Below are 22,576 nucleotides of genomic sequence, written 5' to 3' on the forward strand. Positions count from 1 at the left end.
GTGAGTGTGTGTCTGTGTGTGCGTCGGTGTGTCTTTTCTGCTCCAGCGCACACTGGCATGGTGTTTAAGCACCAACAGTGGTCTGCACTACACCTCCAGGTGAGAGACTGAAGCGTGGAGGAGAAAGGAACAAGCAGAAGAAGGAGGAGGAGGAGGAGGAGGAACACTCGAGACTTTCAGGTTGAAGTGAGAAGCAGGCTCTTTTACAATGTTGTCAGGTAACAAGTGTCAGTGTAAGCGCTGTCTGTATCAGACAATATTGATTTTATGAGTGGTGGGTTAAAAGCACAGCCTCCATGACCACCTCGCACTACCACACCAGACTCAATTAAACTAAGAAGTTTGATGGAACAGAGAGAGTGAGTGAGTGAGAGAGAGAGAGAGAGAGAGAGAGAGAGAGAGAGAGAAGAGTACAAGGCCCCTTCAGACACGCACAGTCTGAAGGAAACAAGAAGTGGTCAGTGTGAAAGACCTCGAGTGTTTCCTTTCTAAAGGATTTTGTCAATTTCTTCCATTTTATTCTCGTTACACAGTTTGTGAATTTCTTTGCAGTGTGTTGGTTTCTTGCGGGCGAGGAGTAGCCACTAGTTATGGTCAAATGGCTAATTGGGATCTAAATTAAACTAAAATGGAGTTTTGGTGAGTATGATTAAACTAAATATATAATACATATGTTTCTACTGTTCATTCACAGGTAGATGCCATGACACCGCCTGAAGATAATTTGTTCTACTACATTTAGCACTTTTATTTATTACAAGGCAAGACACATACATGCTGATAAAAAGTGAGATAAAAGAGATGAATGATATATATATACATACATATACTGTATATATCAGCTATTATCAGAGCAGCCACTCAGCAGTGTTCACTGGCACAGAACCCTTTCTCATCCAGGGGGTGAGGAAGGGTGAGAGAAGGGTGGGGGATAGAGAGAGGTGTATGAGGGCAATCAAGTGCAGGTATATTGAGCTGAGATGACAGGGACACACGCCAAAAAAAAAAAACTACTCTACTTTCAACGAGGCAATGTAAAGAAAAGAGAAAATATTCATTCAGTCACGGTGGCACACTGTGGTTGTGAAGATTCACTCGTTTACAGAGAGTATACTGTGTCTCCAGTTGTGTATCTGTCTCTCTGCATGTGTGTCACTGTCATAACACGGTATATAGATTCACCAGTGCAGAAGAATCTACATCCATCACTGACCCTTTTTTGCACCAATTCTGGAAAAAGCAGCACAAAAATTGCACGTAATCCAACGTAGTTATGCTAGAATTACAGAAGAATTAAGTGCAGGAAAGACACACCTCTGCCTCATGACAGGTCAAATCTTTTCAATCTGTGCAAATTGAGTTGAACAGGAAGCTATAAATAGGGAATTACTACGATAAATTAGGGTGTATTTTCTGCTAAATGTGTGGATGTTTTTGTGAGGTAAGGGGTTGGGATCTGGAGGAAAGGTTGTGCTTGTCTTTCTCGGTCCACAGCGGATAGTCGGGGAAAAAAAAGAAGTACAGTGAGAGCGGGGAAGAGAAAACGATGGAGAGAGGGAGGTATGTTTGTGGTTGGTAGCCCGCTCAAGAGAGGAAATACCAGCGCGCACACACACACAGGTGCAAAAACATAGAGAGCAGAGACACGTCCGAGGGAATAAAGACCTGCTTTGTATGAGCTACAGGTTTAGTGTTTATACGTGTGCATTTGTGCACCGTCGTGTGTGTGTGTGTGTGTGTCCTCGGCTGAAGGTTGCTGAGAAAGCAGGGTGAGGATGCAGTCAGGAGAAGGAGGAGGGCGAGCAGGACAGGAGTGAAGGGCCTCAAGTGTTCTTCATTCACCTAAAGCTCCATCATTATAATTAGGGGGAATCATTTTAGCAGCAGGGAGGAAACCCTGATTTTTTTCCCCTCTGGGTTTCCTCAACTCGAAACTCAGCTGGTGTCGGCGAACCCAGAACTCACACTGACCCTCTGTGATGGCGGGTGGACATCACTTACACACACACACACACGAGAGGAACTGACATGTAAATATTTCCTGACTGTTGATAGAGCCAGCAACGTAAGATAATTCCTTCTCTCTTAATATCATTTTAAGCAAATACCACATGACTGAAAAAAAACATTTTCCACCGTTAGATGACAACGCTCTACAGACATTCTTTTGCAGTTATAGACATATGACTAATGTAGAGAAAAAAACTTTCCCTATGTGTGTATGTGAGTGTGTGTGTGTCCGTATGTGAAGGCCTGAGTCCTTTAGGGAGCAATCAGAGAAGAGCTATGTGGATTTTTGGGGGGAATGAGAAATAAAAATGTAGAATTTCATCCAAGACGTTACGGGAAGTTTGGAAATTCCATTTGACACAGTGGCCATTATGTGCGTGTGTGTGTGTGTCTAGGATGATGGTTTGTGTTTGGAAGGGGGGCGGGAGGGGATGACTAACAGGATGCAGGATAAATATGATTACTGGAGACACTACATGCTGACACAAAAACCATTTGATGGAGTTGTTAAATAAATACTCTCTCCCACAGCTGTGAGACACACACACACACACACACATGCACAATCACCACAAAAGGGAAGAAATGTTTTTTCTCACCTGGGCAGAGCTTAATCTGCAGGTATGTCTTCTACTCAGTTTTTTTTTTTTTCTAAGCCAGTAACGTGTAACAGTACATCAGTGGGAACCACGTGTTTATGAATTATTATTATGGTGAACTTTGTCCCAGTGGAATTAGTTGGCACGTTACGTACGGTGGATAATTAAACCAGAGACGAGACAAGCTGTCAGAACATTTGACCGTTTGCACCTAGCAGAGTCTGGCTGACTACACGCTGTCACATCTGTACCTTACGCAACAGCCTAGCATTGCACGTCCACACAATGTACAGGTACATACTGTATGTGCATGAATTGCACAACATGTTGCAAAACAGGTCTCAAAAGCGGACTGCGTGTGCAATATGGAAATAAAGTACATGCATGACATGAGCCCCAGGCCACACCCAAGCGCACACAAACACACACATAACACAGGTCACAATACATAGACTTGTGTTGACTTTTTCATATTTCAACCACAACATCTATCTACTTGTCCACACACACACACACACGCACGCACACACACCTGCTGTTGCTGCAGGTGCAGTAAGTCGACCGGACTGAGCTCTCCATTGGTGTCTCCGTTAGACCCGCCCTCTCTACCTCCCCCTCCGTCTGATTGGCTGCTGAGGCTGCTGACTCCATTCTGGCTGGACGGCGTCGTTCGAATTGTCTCAGAGGCTGATTCCACCATCATCACTGGCACCTGTGAGGCACAGAGGAGGGGCGTTAGGGTGGCAAAGCAATACAGTGATTGAACAAATGCGACCAGGGCAGTTTGAGCAGAATTGCCTGCTCCCATCTGAGAGAACAATCAAGGACGAAATCTTGAGCAAACACACGCTGAGATAGAAAAGGGAACTGTGTGTGTGTGTGTGTGTGTGTGCACATGTACTGTAAAAAGGGCTCTTGGTCATGAAACCACCCACACAAACATGCCCAAGAGGCCACAAAGCAACACCTGAAGCGGGGACTTTTTTTTTTTTTTCCCGCATGTCTCGGAGCACATCCATAGATTTGGATCAGATGTGCGACAAATCTAAACTGACACGGCAGTTAACACTCTGCTGTATAGTTAAATAGCACACACATTTCTCCAATAATCAGAGGTGGCATGTGTGCGCTGTGTGAGCCCCGAGCAGGTTGGTCTTTGACAAAGTTCCTTTTGATGCGCCTTCATAGGACCTCTCTAATTAGAGCATGTTCCCTTCCGCAAAACCCGACAAAACGAGCCGTTCCTGGATGTGTTGTTGTTTTTTTGAGAAACAACACCTCGCAAACACACGGGCACATTTGCCATCGTTAGGAGTCTTAGCGTGGGAGAGAGGAGACACAGAGAGGAGAGACACACATATACGTGTGCAGCAGAACACACAGAAGGCTGCTAATACAAAACAAAACAAACCTTCATACAGGCACACAGGCTGTGAACCACTAATGACAAGCTCAATCTCGTCTTTCTGCCTCATCCAGTTTTAGAAATTAACACACACACACACACACACACAAGCGCATGGTGTTAAAAGGAAATGTTCCGCTGCTTTTATTTCAGCAACCCCGAAGTGGGTACACAAAACGCCATCGAGGCACTCTACCCGCCGTTTGTGTGCAGCTGTGTGTGTAAGCGCATGTTTTTCAGAGGCGTACAAACCAGGCCTTCTGGGGAAACAATAAAAGGTATTTCATGGGAGAATCTTTGTGAGAGAAACTTTTCTTTTTCTCTGAGGAATCGCTGCATTTTCTGCTGAAGGCTCAGTACAATGGAGATGAATGGCATTTTCTTTTTAATGCCGTTACATTGTAAAACTAATCCACAAAAAAATGCCCTTTACTTTGAAATTAATTGGCTTTATGGCAGAGAATATTTCTCCTGAAGAAACATAGTTCATTTTATAATAATAGTATTTATGACCGTTATAATTTCCAGAGATCTATTTCTCAGGCCTGTGGTAGCAGCTACTGCCTGCACGGATTCATTAAAACCCCAGAAAGACAGACTGCGTTGTCAAATATGTGTTGTTGTTGTTGTTGTTGTTGTTGTTGTTGTTGTTGTTGTTGAACTACTTGAAAACCATAAATCACACAGCATTGTCTGTGTGGTCAAGACTGACAAGTAGAGCTTCACTGTGACACTTATATGCAGTCACTTAATCGCCAACCTCACTCGTCTTCAGTCTACCCTCTCCGCTCTCCCTCCCACCACCATCCAGACCGCTCCTGGGTCAAACTGTTCCCTGAGGTAATATCATGAGGCAAGGCATCGTGCTGAGTGATCAGCATATCCCACTGCACAGTCCACTGACTTTGCACTGCAGTAGAAAACTCCTCACATCATCGCACGTCTCACTAAGCATGAATCACCGGACTGCTACCTGGCCCGCACTAACACTGCGTCGCGCTGTAATGTACTGTACACCCATCTGCTTCTTCCTCTTCCTCATTGACCTTATTAGCAGTGAGGGGAACGAGAGATAAAGACAGACGGAGAGACAGAGCTCGCAGGTGGACAAGGGCCTAATGGGGAAGTGGCGAGTGTGTGTGAGACGTGAGCGCACACGGACACCAGGGCAATGTGGTACGCTGCTCAAAAGGGTGTGCGCTATGTCATATCCTGTAATGGGTGTATATAAGCTGGTGTAATGGAGGTCGGGAAAAAGGCAGGGGCATAAATCTACTCTGAAGTCTCTGATTAGGGCTATAATACACATACACATACACACACTCTGCTTTAAGTTGAAGTGTTTCTGGTAGCACCGCGGAGCTGCCCGGGCAGAGGCGAGCCTCAACCTGCCACTCACTCCCTCTGTGTGTCTCTTTCTCCCTCTTCCCGATCCCTGTACGTGCTCAGACCCCCTCCAGCTGAACCCCTGACCTGAGAGAGTGTGGGGAGAGACATTCCCACTACCCCGAGGGGACCCGGCAAGGGAGGGAGGAGCGCAGATCAGAGAGATAAAGAATGTGTTTGGAGGAGCGGGAAATAAAAGACCTCCTTTGCCTTTTAATTGGGATGGAGAAGACAAGAAGGGAAATGGGACTCAACATGTTTCTGATGACTCTGGTGTATACATGTATGTGTGTGTGTGTGTGTGTGTTTAAGAGGCTGACACCTGCCTTTGTACTGTAATGGATTAGCTCACAGCACACACTAGGTGCATGTGTTTATGTGTGTGTCGGGATTGATTGACGAGCGGAGAGGCGCTGGGGTGGCTCCTGTTTCAACACGTAGCTCGTTCAGATGTTCCCGAAAATTTTGCACTTATTATAATCACAAGTCATCGCTCCCTCCTCTCCTTCCCACTGATTTGGGTGTGTGGAGTTCAAACAAGCCGAGCCAAATGCCCAGTGAGCTGGCTCACCATGGCTGACTCTCAGGCTTTGTTGCAGGGATTGGCTCTGTCAGATTCCTCCTGATCACTGCTCATCACAACTGCAAAGCCAGACCAGGGAGGCTTTCTGTGAATGGGCACGAGCATGTGTATGTGTATGTGTGTGAGAGAGTTGTGTACAGTGTGTATTTATGTGTGCATCTGTGTTTACAGCAGCTTAGTGAGATAATAAGTCTTTATCATGTTATGCCTCATGTGGGAATATTTGCAGCAGTCCCAGAACGCCTGTTCTGTTTCCTCCGCCTTGCATCAGCTCACAGGAACGCTGCTTATTAGGCAGAGAACTGAGGGAATAACGGGTGGGAGGGAAAGTGAGGGGAGGAGAGAGAAGGAGGGAGGGGGTGAGGGAGAGATTGTCTGTACTAGTATCTACACTCCATCATCTATCTACTTTCATCTGACTCTTGAATTACGTGTCTCGCACCTACTCTCGGCATGCTGTCGTTCTCCCTCTGGTTATACCTGGTAACTAGTAGCAGGCTCAACCCTGGAGAACAATAAAGTTTTCACTCTGAAATAGAATCCACGTAGGTTATTTCTATAATCTTTGATAGTTCAATCAATATTTGTGAGCAAAGGAGACACCCTCACTGAGACACATATCTGAGGAATTGGAGCTCAAACTAGTTTGGTAATCAGGAAACAGAATTTAGAGGAGCCTTTGTTGACAGTGAGTCGCTGTGTGGAGGTCATAGAATGTTTGGCTACAGCTGTTACAACGAAACTTACTGTATTTATTTTTAATTGACAGTGAATAAGTAAAAAAGAAAACAGATGTACAATTTGGCTTCATTATGATCACAAAATGTCCAATTGACTGCCAGTGCTGCGGCTCCAGGTTGTGTCTCTTGAAAGCATCACAAAGGGCCTTTTGTTTCTTTGCTTTGACAGGGACAAAACCACTGACACATTAATAATTTGGTAAACACTTACACACCCATATTCTCACATATTCTCACTCTGCGAGCTGGCAAATACTCCTGCACTAAATAAACTGTGACACTGGCCCCGAGGGAATCGGCATTAACCCCAAAACCCAGAACAAACCCAACTATATCAGCTCAGCTGGGCCTACATGTTTTCACTAATCACTCCTTAGGCTCTAAAGTGAAAGAAGCAACCAGGAACCGGTAATACATATACATATATATATGTATATGTACAGTATATATATATATATATATACATATGTATATATACATATATATATATACATATATATATATATACATGTATGTACATATATATATATATATATATATATATACATATATATATATATACATATAAAAAGCACTGGTAGTGTAGGGCTGAAAACAATTACTCGATTATTAATCAATCACTTAGTCATCAACTATGTAAATACTTGATTCACCGGTTTGAGTTTTCTGATTTCCCTGCTTATAATAATTATATAACTATAAATAATTATATAACAAGGAAATCATTACAACTGAATCATTTGCTTTGTGGACAAAATGAGACATTTGAGAACATCATCATTTCCAGGTTCGATTAACATTTTTCCAAATGACTCAAGAAACTGATCGCTAGTTGCAGCCATAATATGTATAAATATATATAAGATATAATGTCCACATTTACACTGAAACGAGTGCTAAAGAAGAAAATAATATAAGTAAACAGTCGGGTCATACTGTATTATCAATCTGCACCTATGACTGGGAGAAGGTGAGGATTCATTATATTCATGGTTTCAGGGCAGATTTTCCACCACCTGCACCATATCACCCTAGTTTTTATCTTTTCATGGAAATAGATACTTAACTTATTTGATCATGTTGAGCATGTGAAGAAATTCTGATTCTAAGAAAAGTGTCACCCTGAATGCAGTTAATGAATTATGATCACAAAGTGTTTTAAATGTGAATCTGCACAGCTGTGGAACAGCAATACATGTAACTCCACCACTGTTTTCTTTCTCCTTTTTCATTTTCCTAATGAATGCATACTTTAGAAACTCCCTCTCAAGACTTAACATAGAAACAATGTGAACTGATTTAATCTGACTCTATGAGTCTTTTTGGTTAAACCTCAATATACTTTAAAATGTGGCGATCTAGGCTTTGCACATGGTATGGCTATAAAGTACGGCTAAGAACTCGATCCAGCAGTCCAAGTTTCAGATGTCCTGACTCAAAGAATGACAGACGGCAAAATGAGAGGAAGAGAGATAGAGGGGATATCTGCGTGGCATTTCTGAGCTGACGTGTATTAGCGTCAACAAGAGAGAATGAGGTCAGGGGAAAGCTGGGGAAATAACACACACATACACATTCTCACACATGCTAACGCACACACTTCAAAACAAACGGCACCACTTCCCCCCCCCCTTCCCTTCTCTTCCCTTCCCAGTCCAAGTTTGGTGGTCGTCAGCAGCTGGCCGTTGCTACGCGCTAGCCAGATTTGCAACAGGATACAGGATCAGTGCAGCCAGGTAAGCTAAAGCTAGCAGCTAACAGGACTGCTCCAGGCTACCCTGGCTGCCAGCCAGCGCTAACAGGTTGGCTAACAGCACCGGGCTAATGCTAGATGTCTGCGGCTGCCCTGGCCCTGCTCCAGTGCTAACAGGTGAACTCCATTATACTGCAGACAGATAGTCAGTCAGTCAGATGTTGGCCAATGTCTGTGACTGGCTGGCTGCTTGGCTTCAAAGAGCACAGGCCTGCACTGTGACCTGACCTCCAGTGTGCTCTGCAGCTGACGAATGAAGAAGTCAGTGTTGTTGTTGTTGGGGAGGGACGAGAAGAAGAGAGAGATGATAAGAAAAGCTCCTGCTACATAAACACAGGGAGGTCTTCTATGCTTCAGTTTGTGTACGTGCACGTGTGTGTTCACCCCTGGTATATACAGTCATTTCAGATAGCTGAAGTTATTGGGAGTAAAAGTCTTAAAGTACATGACATTTACTGTATCAAAAGTCATTTTCTGATATAAAATGTACTTAAGTTTTTGAAGTAAAAAACACAGTAAAAAAGTAGCTACTAAAGAGTATTAAAGAGGGAGTTACTTTCCATTTAACAACACTTTTATTCTTCTTTTATTTGGTAGTAACAAGTAACAAAGATTAGGGAAAATGTGTTGGAGTAAAAGTACACAATTTATTTAAAAAATGGAGTGGAGTAAAAGTTGCTAAAGCACAGATATGTGGACTGGTAGTGCAGTAACAAAGTATTTGTACTTTGTTACATTACAACACTGCACATACATACATATATATGTGTATATATCCGTGTGCATGTGTGAATTGTGTGTCTGCTCGCCCGCCTTCAGCTCTCTGAAGACAAAGTCCCTGTTTACAGAGCCCATAAAGATTAGCCTCCCTCAGTCAGGTGGGTTCTGGAGCCATAGGTAAACACACAACGCATTCCGCACCGATGAGATCGCTCCGCGTGTGTGTATGACCGGGGCAAACATACACTCCTGCCTTCACCTCGACCCTTCCCTTTAGAGTGCAGTAAGTGATTTACCAGCTCGCAGACTGCTGTCTGTTGGAAAACAGTGAAGACAGACAAAAAGAAATGCACACATATACTATACATACGCACACACACACCGCACACACAAATATTTGTAGAAGGAGCGGACTTCATGCACACCTCATTTGTCAGAGCCCAACATCACGAGTTGTACATTCCTAAAGAGGTAAAAGCCCACGTGCACGCGCGTTCACGCCGTGTGCCAGTTGGAAATCATCCTGTGATCTTGAGGATGAAAAAAATACCCAGTGTTCCCTTCATCTACCCCACTCCCCCTCTCTGTCCTGAGAGGTAATGGAGGCTGGGGTCGGGCAACGACAGTCCACATGGCTAATACTCAGATTGTATTTAACATGGTGGAACAGAGGTGAAGAGGGGAGGTGGAGGAATGGAGGGCAAAGAGGGAGAGAGGAGCGTGGAGGAAAGAGATGTGCCTTTATTTGGATCTGAAACCAGCGAGAGCGCCCCGGAGCAATTAGCAGCTCTGTCCTACGAGAGCTCTTTATTAGAATGACCTTCACGGTGAGGGGGGGAGGAGGGGGGAGGGAGACAGAGAGGTAGGGAGGAGAAGAAGAAGAGACATTTTTTGAGAATGATGAAAGGGTGTCAATGGGGAAAACGGAGAAACGATGTTGAGTTAGATGTTCGACGCAACGCGGTGTGTTGTTAATTTGATCTGTGTGACCATGAGTTTACCCAAATACAGGTTTACTGGCCGTGAATTTGCACATGTACTTTCAGAGAGAAAGATGTCAAGAATAAATGCTGTCAAAGTTTAATATGTGTCGTATAAACCAGAAGAAAATTACACTTACTGATATCTTCCACCTGTACTATATAAATAACTAACTTTCTAACTTTAATTACACAGAACAATTTATTTTGTTCACTGTGTGAAAAGGCTAAATTATTTTGGCAAAATAACCTTAAAATGAGGAATAGTTTAATTTGGGATCAAAAATTGCACTCCAGGAAAGATACCGTGAAAAGATTGAATAACACCTGAAAATGAGCAACAGAGACTTTTACTTCACTATTTAATAATAATACTACAAAAAATAATATATATATCTATATATATATAGATATATATATATATATATATACATATAGTGTAGTAAAATATAAAAATAAATAAATATCAAAGTGGACATGATATAATTTCATACATTGGCTTTCAAGTCGGGGCACTTTGCATTTCCTAGTTAATTAATAGATTGGATCAGAGCACGTTTAATCAAATATAATTGAATAAGTCCACAGTAAAAAACAGGGCAGACTTTAAAGGAGACATGCGGAGAAAACGATAGCATGTCCACTTTTCAAATTAATTGAATTTTAGTACTTTTGAACTTGGTCCAAGCTGTTATGGAGGTAATTAATTCATACCCTATATCCAAAACTGCTAAAACCAGATGATATCCCTGAGCATTCAGACACACACCAACATTTTCACTTTCTAAAAAGCAAAATAAAAATCAACACTGGTGCATACCAATGACAGGCAGCAGTGTATCCCCTATCATTGTTAGTTTTCTTCTACACTCTTCTTGCTCTTTTCTCCGTACTTTTGTCTTACAGGCCGCAACTAAAATATTAATAATTTCTCAGGCAGTTCTCATTGTATTAAAAAATGTCTGCTTTATAATTTATCAGAGAAAGAAAAATCTTTGTTAAAGTGACAAGCATGCTAATTAATAGAAGAAGAAGGAACATTGAGAGAAGTCATACTAATTTGGAACATGCTAATATTAATAGAATAATTTATGGCACAGTATAAATAAATTAATAGAGTAATTCGTTTGAAAAAGGGATGCCTTCAATTCAATTTAGAAGAAAAGAGCAAAAAAGAAATGTCTGCCTCCTGGACAAGGATATTAATAACAGTGCAGTGCTCTCTATCACCACAGAGAGAACAGCGAGAGACAAACTAAACAGGCACTGTTCACTCTTAAAGTGCATCAATATTTCACTCAGTTAATGAAAATTGGATGAGGAGCACTTGTATTTCTTGTCTTGTTATTTTTATTTGCTGTTTAAGGAGTTTCTTTTTTCTTTGACTGATGCATGCGTGCATAATCTGCAAAAACATATTTTTTTTTCCTTCCCGCTCTTTAAATGAGATGCGTCTTCTTCCCACTGGCTCGGTGTAAACACGCGTGCGTGCGTGTGTGTGGGAGAGTAACAAAGACAGAGAGTGAGAAGTGAGAAGTGGACTGGGTCATTACTATCCTTATTACTCCTCATTAAAATACACCCATCACAAAGATGCTCTGCCTGTGTTTGAGTCTGCGAGGGGAAGCGTGCGACCGAGCATGTGCGCGCGTGCGCCCTGCGCGTGCGTCCGTATGCAAAAGTGACAAAAAAAAGAGAGAACAATATAATTGGAGAAATGTACGCAGTAATAATAGGTATTCAGAAAATGATAATTCATATTAAACAGGGTGCACAAAGTCAGGCTCATTTGCATGTTTTAGATTATATGCATTTCAAAAGTAATTTCCGCAGGGCATATGAATGACATTAATTCCCGGGCGGGTTCTGCTATAGACCTCAAACTATCAAACACTCAAACATTTAACAGATGAAAAAAAAAAAAGGAAAGCTGGTGCCTTGGCAAGGGGAGATTTCAAGGTTAAAGTATTTGAATGGGAATTTTTAAACTTCTGTCTTGGTTTGTTTAAAGTTGCTCCACAGCTAAACTAAGAGTTCCTTTAATTTGGAGATTGACTGAACCACAAATGTTTTTTTTCCTACTCAGCTGTATATATATATATATATATATATATATATATATATATATATATATATATACGCGTGTGCGTGTGTGTGTGTGTGTTTTGCTGTACCAGTCCGAGAGAGACACCTCTCTTCCTGATCCACCACCGTTTCCTTGTGAAATGGTCTGACTCACTATAGTGAGTCATGTGCTTGTGTCACTCCAGAACCAGACTATGGGCACAAACCACGCTGAGAAAGGAAGAATAGCCAACATTAACTGACCCTGACTGAGGGAGGGGGGGAGAGAAAAAGTGATGAAAAGGATGAGAAAAAGGATGTGGTGAGGGAGGGGAGGGGTACCGTGACCAGGGGAAGAGCGGGGAGAATGGGAGAAAGAGAGAGAGAGACAGAGGGTTCCCTCTCCTCGTCTGTTCATGCCGAGAGGAAGACCCCGGGGCAGGAAACAGGCTGGATGAAATGTGTGATTCCAGTGGAAAACTCTGGATGCCATGGACAACATTCTTCTCTTATTAGGGAATCTGTTCTGCAGGCACATTATATAGCGCCTGACTCATTACTGCATATGTGTCTATCAGACAGACACACACAAACACACAGACCTATCAAGATGTTCTCCACCTGTTATTCTCACTAAGTTCTGGCCAAAGTCACAGCTCGAGGAGTGGAGACGGAGGGAGGGGAGGGAGGGGAGGGAGAGGGGGGAGCAGCGAGAAGAAAGCAGATACGAGGGGAAAGCTTTAAGCGCTCGGCACGTCTGTGTCTTGTTTGTGGTTTGTCTTCATCTGTAAACAGAGCTGCTGCTGGGAGTGTGTTAAGCATGTCATTTTCTCATTAAGAATTGATGGCTTCTGCACAGACGCTTCAAACTGTTTTGTTTGTGAGCGCTCGGCGACTGATGTTGTACAAACACGACAGCCACAGAACATACATATCCTGACAAACACAGATATAAGAAGACGGCCGTAAACCACTCAGACACACACACACTCACTGGCAACGGGGCCAATCAACAAAAAGCACAGATTTATGGATAAAGGGGCACTTTCCCCCCTTTTCATCGCCGCATACTTATCCTGGCACTGTGTCCTCCGACCACCTCGCTCAGTTGTGGGATGTGTAAGCACTCTCAATGATGTGAAAGATTCTGTATACGCAGACTTCAGAGGCTGAAGGAGGGAGTGAGGATGGGAGAGCATGTCTCGGGGCAACCGAAGTGGGCTAATTGGGGCCTGGGAAACATGTTTGTTTTCTCTCCTGTTCTTTTTTTCCCCCCCTTTCATTTCTTTCCCAGCCAGTCAGTGCAGATCTGCTCATCTGAGGTGGACGAGCGGAGAAAGTAAAGAGGATTAGATTGTGTAAGACGCAAATCGACAGGCGCACAGAGATGTGCGGCTGCACACACGTAGACACCGACATGGACAGGCTTAACGCAGAGTGTGGGGTGTGGATATTGAACAAGATCTGTCCGTCTTAACCAAATGACCAACAGGGTGCTGGGCTCTCCACTGGTCCACTCTGCCTTATCAATACACTGCTGTTCAGCCTATTCAGGAGCAAAGAGCTTTCCTACGGCTGCAGCTCAACGCCGGATCAATGTTATGAGCAATGCGGACAAACTGCTGCTAAACAGACTGGCCCCCGCCTCGAAGGCCCGTCACCACACTGGCTCCCCCAGGCTCAGATAGTCCCGCTAATGGAGGTCTCCGGCAGGGCCCCCGAGGACTCCTAACCACCAAACAGGCCCCCAAGGATTAACCCTCCTCTTCCCTCCTCAATCTCTCTCTCTCTCTGACACCCCCCTAACCCTCCATCTCGTCTCCATCCTCATGGAAATATTGGCCTCAGTGTCTGAACTCACTGACGTGTCTTGATTTGTTCATTTGTGTGTAATCACAAACTGTACAAGTCCAGCTTGACTGTGTCAGGTAGTAAAAAGGAAAACCTCCCCCTGAACAGACCCCTCACCACATGGCTCCTGACGAGCCGTTCTCTACGCCCCTGCATTTGTCCTCTTTAATAGTAGTGAAAATAGCAAGGGGTGAAAAAAAAAAAAGGAGACATGGAAAGAACGTGCATATTTGTCATTTCCGATTGTTTACTTTTTTCACGGCAAATTGATTTTTACATCTCCTGTTACTGGAAGCTCTCTAGGCTCGACTGCCAGGCCTGTCTGACTCTGGTCTCCGCTGCCAAGCCCGTCTTTGGGCTTCACGACCTGGCTCTGGGGAGGACTGTATAAGGCTTTCAACTCACAAGTCATTTCAATGATACAATGCTACTTTTGTCTTAACCACCTTTGTTGTTTTCCTTCTCTCCCTGCTGACTCTCGCTCTCTCTCTCTTCCCCCTCTCTTTTCATCTCTCTTTCCCAATACCTTTGTCATGAGCTGAAAGTAAGTAAGTCACAAAGACGTGGGCCTTTTGTTTCGTGTTCGTACCTGTTTGTTTGCAGAAACGCTGGACTTGTTGCATCATGACGGGTTAACTATCAAACAGAAAACGGCACGTATGCTTACAGGACACACACACACACACACACACACACACATACTGAAACCCTACGGCGAACTTTTAAGGCTTGCTGTGGGGCGAGCTGGGCTGGAGCAGGCTAGAGTTTCACTGTGGTGGCTGGGCGGTGCGCTGTGGTTCAGATCTTCCTGGGTTCTGGTAGGACTGAGGTTTGCCTGCAGGGACCTCCAGTGAGCCAGGCAGCAGGCCTGAACTAAGCTGAGGCCAGGGCCAGGAATAGTCCTCGATGCAGAGGGCAAGCCTAATGGTGTGTTTGTAAGGGCGAACCCAAACAAACAAGCTGCAGTTTGAATTGAAGGACTGAGGGAGGTTTAGGCCAGATGCTGTCGAACGGGAGAAACACACACAAACACACACAGCGTGTATGTATACAGAAAGGCAGAGGCTGAAATAGACTTGTGGCAAAAGAAGAGCACCACGTACCTCCAGACTAAAGTCATGGCATCAGCTTCAACTGCGTGCACATGTCTGGACTTATGCCTTGCATACAGCTTCTGTGTGTGTGTGTGTGTGTGTGCGAACCAAGGTTCCACAAGTTTTTCTCTATATTCACACTAATGAGAGAAAACGGCCAGAAAACCTTGACGGTAATTACTCCCCAAGGAGCAAGGTTTCAGCATGGCCATGATGCATAAACAAATACCCACACACACTGTATATGAAACAGCACGAGAATGACACTTTTAATGTGTTCACCTGTTGAAATGTGTGCATGTGTGGGAGCGCGTGTGAGGCGGGCACAGAGGAGACAATCAGGTAAAAACATCTAATATAGAAAGAGTGTATCTGCGTGTGTGTGTGTGAGGATATTTTTTATTTCTTCATGAGGCCATTTTGGCTGGGCCTCACTGATTTAAAGGGCTTTTTGTGGGTTAGGACTTGGTTTTGGGGTTAGGAATTTAGTTGTGATGGTTAGACTAAGGGGCTAGGGAACGCATTAAACCCGTGTGACCTCACACGTGTGTCTGCGTGTGTGCGCGCACGCCTGAAATACACAAGGTCACTGTTTTTATGACATTGCTGTCTTTGTCAGATGGCATCATTTCTCACTTCTGACTTTTCTGCATTTAATAGCACCTGCGTTTCAGCCAATGTTGGCCGTCAGCAGCTTCTAACAAGTACAATAGTCTTATTCAGCGCGCGCACACACACACACACACTCACACTCACACTATTTGAAAACCTGCTTTCACTCAGACAAAGACGACAAGAGATACATGACAAAATCAGGCAATCATTTTGTCTGTCTGAGTCTGAATATTTGGGGAAGGAGTCTTTGAGACGCACACACACTCCCTGCCCAGTGTTTGTGGTGGCGGAGCACAGCTGGTAACATCTGGATGTATTTTGCAAGTGTTTACATTTCCAAAATGCTGAAAAACTACACAGAAAAGCGAGAAGGAGACAGGATTCTGAAAAACACTGCAGGTGCCAGAAGAGTAATAAAGAAAGGAGCAAGTCCCAAAAGAGGATTGTTTAAAATCTATCACAGTGGAGTTAGTTCACTTACACACACACACACACACACACACACACAGTCATAACCATTGGCCAACTGCAGTTACTGCCATAATCCTGGTCCAACAATAACTGACATCTGGTGCACTAATTGGCAGACTACAGCTTCTCATAAGTTTTGTCCCATCAAGCTTCCCCTACTGCAGCCGCTATAATGAAAACTGAGACGGTGCATCAGCATCAGTGTGTCCTTACTGCTCACCAGCTGACAACCACTCTTACGCACTCACCGCCACACACAACACACAGCAATTTTGGCCGTCGGGTGCACAAACACACACGCGCACGCGCAACAGCTGCATTTCCATTTTACTTCCCCTAAATGACGAAAAGACCGAAACAGTTGGACTCAGCCTAATCAAGAGTGACACCGAGTGCGGCTCTGCGAGATGACGTCAATGACGCGCACGCACACACACAGGCACGGAGACACACACATGTCGTCTATAGGATGTAATTTCAGTGATTGGGTGTAATTTACCAGTGTAAGCTGAAACCACACGGGGGCAACAAGAGAGATCAGAAACAAACCATACACACACACAGACACACACACACACACGTTAAAGTAAAAAATGATTACACTCACTATGTGTTTTTGTTTTTTTGTTTTTTTTATAGTGTAACAAACTGATGACATGACAAGAAGTGAGCATTTGAATGAGCACTGAAACACATGAAGTGTCCCAGGGATCTCTCTCTCTAATCCACTCAGGTATGCCACTTTCCCATGGCCCACCCTAACCTCAAAACACACACACACACACACACAAATGCACACGCATGCACACACATACACAGGGGAGATTATTAAAGCGACCTCGTGGCACATGGAGGTTTCTGATGGATTTAACATCAGGAATGACTGTTAAGTTTTAGGACTAAAAAGACTTGGAGAGACTCCTGAGAAAAGTGGAGCTCTTAGCCAGACACATGGATCACATGACAACCAGGCCGCGGCAGCAGGGACCCCTGGGAAAAACGGCACAATGCCATCTCTCAAGATCACACGCACTCAGGAGCCAAAGCTGTAACGATGCCGCGCCGCTGTATCCCGTTTAGGTACGGATGTAATGGTATGGCATTCGCATGTGCGTGAAGCCCAGAGTGGACGTGTACATCACAGTCAAATACTCGGAAAAATATGTATATAATGACTGTGAAATAAATTAAACATATTAGGAGGAGCGTGCGCTGAAGGTGGCGGAAGAAATTAATTTGGCTCAACTACGGAGACCCATACCAGCACCCCACTATAGGATTCCTAGCAAACTAATTATCACGCTCCACTTTCAGAAATAATAAGGAAAGTACTTAATAGGTTAGAATTCACCCCTGCATTCATATGTCCATTTAACATCCCTGCTTTCATGCCCACACACTCTTGCCTTAATGCAATTTCATATCCGGTGATTTAAAATAAAGGAAGGAATTATATTTCAAGTGGTGTGAGGATTAGAATATACAAGCAGTGATATTAAAAAAAAGAAAGAAAAAAAAACTGTAAGGTCTTTCTGAGTAGCTGGAGTGGAGGTAAAGATGTTAAATAATGTTTTTGTCACAGTTTAAGTGGATGGAGGAATTCAAATGAAACCACAGATCTCTGATTAGTCCTCTCTCGCTGTATATTAATTTTGCGCCCGCTCTCCTTTATGCTGGTTAGGAGTTTAATTTTTAAACACAGCGCAAGATATGAAAAGACCCCCAAGTGTGTGCTTGTGCGCTGGCAACAGAAGTCTGTTTATCTAAACCAGCCACTCGCACCAATTATAACAACATCCAAATGCAACTATTGTTTCATTTCCAACATTTCTTTAAAATTAAAATAACTTCTTCTTCTTTTTTTTTTTGGTGTTTTTTATCCTCCTACTTAACACGTCGTGGAATTAGCATTTCACTGCCCCGGGATATAGAGAAATGTGTGTGGTGGAGTCAAAATGCAGGTTAGGCCAGTTTTGTTCATTATCAGTGAAAAAAAAAAAAAAAAAAAAAAAAAAAAAAAAAAAATAAAATAAATAAATAAATGATAGAGCGAGCCCTTAAGACAGGTTTTTTATCAAAATTATGTTTTGGTTTTCAAAGAAGCCAAATGCAATGAACATTAATGATGCATTTGTGAGCTACAGTATATCTCCTCTTCTTCTTCTTCTTCTTTTTCATTTAAAATAAACCCTATGTGTCCTTTGCTTATTTTCCTCCCTCTGTTATATGTCAGTGGGCTCTGTGTTTCCTGCCCTCTGAAAGGCAGCGGGGCAGTAGTCAGTGAGACAGGATGAATCCTGGTGAAGTCTGAAAGGATTACTATATGTCACTTGTGCAAGCTCACGCCACAGAGTGCACTCCAGTGCGGCGGCGGAGAAAAGGGGAAGAGGAGTTCACCTTATCTGAGAGAATTCCAATTAACACTCGCGGTAATTAGCTACCGAAATAGCACGCGAACAAATCCAAAATCCCAGCCCTGACGCCATCGCGCTGTCTAATTAATTCTCAAATCGGGAGCATCTGATGCAGAAGAGAAACCCGATGGTTTCCGACGACAGACTATTCAGAATAAACCATGAGGAATACTGTTAACATGTTCACGTACAGACGAGTATTCTTCTGCCTCGCGGTTTTTCTTCCTCGTCATTTCCCCCCACGTTACCGCGTCAGTCTAACTCGCGAACACGGTCTCTTTATTTAAAAAGACAACACTGTGGTAGACTTACGGTAACAGAGCTCACGTGGAGTTAATTAATGCGCGTACTTGGTCGCAAACAAAACCATAATGGGGGTGAGGAGAAATAAATGAGAAATAAATGAGGTTGGAGAAAATGAGGGAGGGGAAACCTGACACAAGGGCCAAAGCCAGAGGAGCTGATATCTTTTCGCCGTCTGTCGCTCATTTGCTCCTTCACTGGTCACTTCTTCCACTGTTTAATGCAAACAGATGAGGCCTTTTCTCGCTCTCTTTTTTCCAAATCCCTTTCTTTTTAACGGTGGCTTTCTTGGCCTGTGCAGTAACGTCAGCACGGCGTCTATTAAAACAGCATGTGTCCCAGTCTGCTGCAGACACACACACACACACACACACACACACACAGGCAGAGGAAAACGCTGCACTTTGGTGCAGTTTTGGTGAACTTTAACCTCTTTCAAGTGACATCTGGAGCACGGGGGTTTGAGGTGTGCCTCAAGTTTCTGCCAGCATTGCCATGTCCAAATATACAAAAGACAGATGATAGAGCCTATTAACTATCAGAGGCGGGTATCAGGATGTCATCTATCTGTGGCTGCTGTCAGTGACCAGTGATGAGAGATAACGAAACAAAGATAAACTGTGAACCGGCCAGAAGGTCCACTCACCACCTTAATTCATATGCTTTCTAATATGCGCAAAGCATAATGTAGATCTACTAATATCTTTTAATAGGATCAGATAGATCTGGTAGATTTTACACAGATTTGTACACGTTCCTCACACATACACAACTAATGTAAACTCTGTCCACACACACACACACACACACAGTTGCACATAAAAAACACACACGCTGTCACGCGCTGATCTGTATCTGGACAAGTCCAACTGTGATAAAGTCACTCTACAACTACAGCAATCGATGGAAGTAATTTATTTACCTCACCAGGCAATTTCTGCTCTGTCTTTAGAGAAAGGGAGAAAAGAGAGAGAGAGAGAGAGAGCAAAGGAGAGACAGGGAGATTTGGCAAGTCTGTGTGAGTGGTGTGTAAATTAATCTAGCAGCAGTGAGGTCCAGAGCCATGTAAAGTCCATAAAACAAGAGGAGGTTAAAGCCGCTCACATCATACACACATCAGGCAAAGGTCCAATACCAAAACCACTTCTTCCACAGAGAGAAGAGACGTGAAACGTCATCTCAGTTCCATTAATATGATGTGCTTTCCCTGGATGCCACTAAAAAGAAGGGGAAAAGAACTGTTCCTCCTTTTTTTCTTTTCTTTCTTGCTTCTTCTCCATTCAAGAGCAACACAGGCTGGAGAGAGGCCTGTCCACGGTGCTTAACTTTAACTCAATGAAATAAAAGGCACTTAACTAAGACTCAATGATCGATACAAACACGGCTTTTGGCTGGTGGTCTCTCCCTCTCTCTCTCTCTCTCTCTCTCTCTCTTCCTCTCTCTTTCTCTCACACATGCACGCAGACACACACACTTATCCCACCTCCTCAGATGCTCATGCATATGCATGTCCATTGTGATTTATGCATCCTGGCGGGGGTGTGAGCCTATCTGAGAGCAAGGCCAACACACAGGTCAGCTCATTTGTAAATCAGTTGCCTATTTATGGACGTGTGTGTGTGTGTGTGTGTGTGTTTGTGTGTGTGTGCATATCTTGAGCTGTTTGTGGCAGTAAATCTCTGTGTATGTGTCTATGGGTAGAGGTCAGTGTTAGAATCAGGCTCATAATCGCTGTAGTGCCTTCATTCATTGTATTTATTGAATTCTTTCCAGCTCTCCTGCTCACGGCGAGCGTAAATCACTGCGGGCCGCCGCCGTCCTTCCAAATGTGTGTGTTCCAAGTAATGTCCGCTGAGTGCTGACCGCTTCTGCCAACCGGCGCTCTGACCCCCGCTCTCTGCAGCAGGAAGTCGCAGAGCTTTCTGACCTCTCTTATTATTCCCGGGGAAGGCTGAGGAAACGCCTTCCCATCAACATCACTGTCAGTTAGCGGAGTCCCCATGAACTCTTCTGCCTTACGTAGTGGATTATAAGTAAGAAAAAATAAAAACAAGACAGGATCTAAACCCACAGAGGTGTGAGGGGGTTAAATGTATAATTTGTGGTATAATCGCAAAGCGTAGCCTTCTTTGCATACAAAGTTTGAAAAAAGTGTGTGCTTTCCTTTGTGGAAATTCAGTGGTGTTACTCCACCCTCCTCCTCCTCCTCCTTCTCCTCCCACCTCTCTGAACAACAGATTTGGGCTAATAGGGCAGCTGCTTGTCCCCCTCCCCTGAAAACCCTGCTATGCCGCTCCCCCTGTATCCCTCCCTTCCCAAAAAAACAACAACAAAAAAAGAAATCCAGGAGGAAGCCTGTTGTTTTCAACTTGTTTTTGACACTGCGTGACACTGTCAGTGGAAAAGTTCAGAGTGTTGTTGCTCGTCCTAGAAACTAAAAAAAACAAAAAAACAACAACCAACGACTTGTCCGTTGTTTTCCCTGAGTGTAGATAGACTGGGATATATCCCCAGATATGCTCCCAGATCGTTTCTGAAAAGAATAACACACGGTGTGTCACGACTCGAGGCTGTCCGTTTTCCCTTTTCTGTTTTGCTATGTTGTCAACACAGGCAACCGTCTCCCAGAAATAAACCCCGCATTAGGCTGGCCAGCAACCACGGCCTGTGACGTCATCGCTCGCACACAAACAGTTCATAAAGTCGAAAAATGAAGAAAAAAAAAATATATATAAAATAATAAAGAAAATGAAAAAGAGGGACTGGATGCACAAAAAAGGAAATATGAAAAATATTGCAAGCTGTTGCAACACGAAACAAAAAAAAAAAATCCCTTGCGGTGTGTGTAAGTGAGCTCATGGTGGTGGTTTCAATGGGCTGAAAACGAACTAGTGCGCGCGATCACATCACACGGCAAAGTCTGACCTCTCTGTGTGTGTGTGTGTGTTCATGTATGTGGCACTGTTTGTTTTTCAGCCCATGTGTGTAACTGAAGCCAAACTGTAAGCCATATGCCAGTCCACCCCCGACCCCCCCCAACACACACACACACACACACACAGTCATGAACACATTTATATGTACACACACGTGCACACACACATATACAGGCCCTGTAAAAAAGCCCCTCCACTTCATTAGGAAAGTAAACACAAGTGCTGTCTGAAGTGGCTAATTAGAGACTAATTACTCCCTGCTCGTTACTAATGCAAATTAGATTACGCTGCTTAACTTCCTCGTGTCCACAACGCCGCTGTTAATTGAGGCCTTTTGAAATTAAATTACCCGCTAATTAGCATATCAAAACCATTAATTCTGAGCGGGGTGGTGTGTGCGTGTGTGTGTGTGTGTGAGAGGAAAAAACAACAACAAATGCCAAGTTTTGCTAATGAGTTTTGCTAATTGAATATGTACGCTCACACAACACGAGAGGCCGGTGCCAGGAATACCTACTCAGCTGCGGCATCCGTGTGTGTGTGTGTGTGTGTGTGTGTGCACGAGCAGCCAGACAGAAACACCGCGCATCATGAGCGTGGCAAATAATTAAAGGATCCATTCCGTCTCTCCAAATACTTTGTCTATATTTCC

The 22,576-nt window shown here is 43.8% G+C and overlaps 1 protein-coding gene across 3 annotated transcripts in view; it reads right to left on the reverse strand.

Moving 5' to 3' along the window:
* foxp4 (forkhead box P4) overlaps nt 1–22,576 on the reverse strand; it is a 92,341-nt gene that overhangs the window by 56,439 nt on the left and 13,326 nt on the right. For all 3 annotated transcript variants that reach the window (XM_044023366.1, XM_044023367.1, XM_044023369.1), the window contains exon 2: nt 3,142–3,321. In XM_044023366.1, the coding sequence (XP_043879301.1) occupies nt 3,142–3,312 (171 nt within the window). In that variant the 5' untranslated portion in view covers nt 3,313–3,321. The remainder of the gene's footprint in view (nt 1–3,141; nt 3,322–22,576) is intronic.

The sequence above is a fragment of the Solea senegalensis genome, linkage group LG4 (assembly GCF_019176455.1).
Source record: "Solea senegalensis isolate Sse05_10M linkage group LG4, IFAPA_SoseM_1, whole genome shotgun sequence".
Taxonomy (NCBI): Eukaryota; Metazoa; Chordata; class Actinopteri; order Pleuronectiformes; family Soleidae; genus Solea; species Solea senegalensis.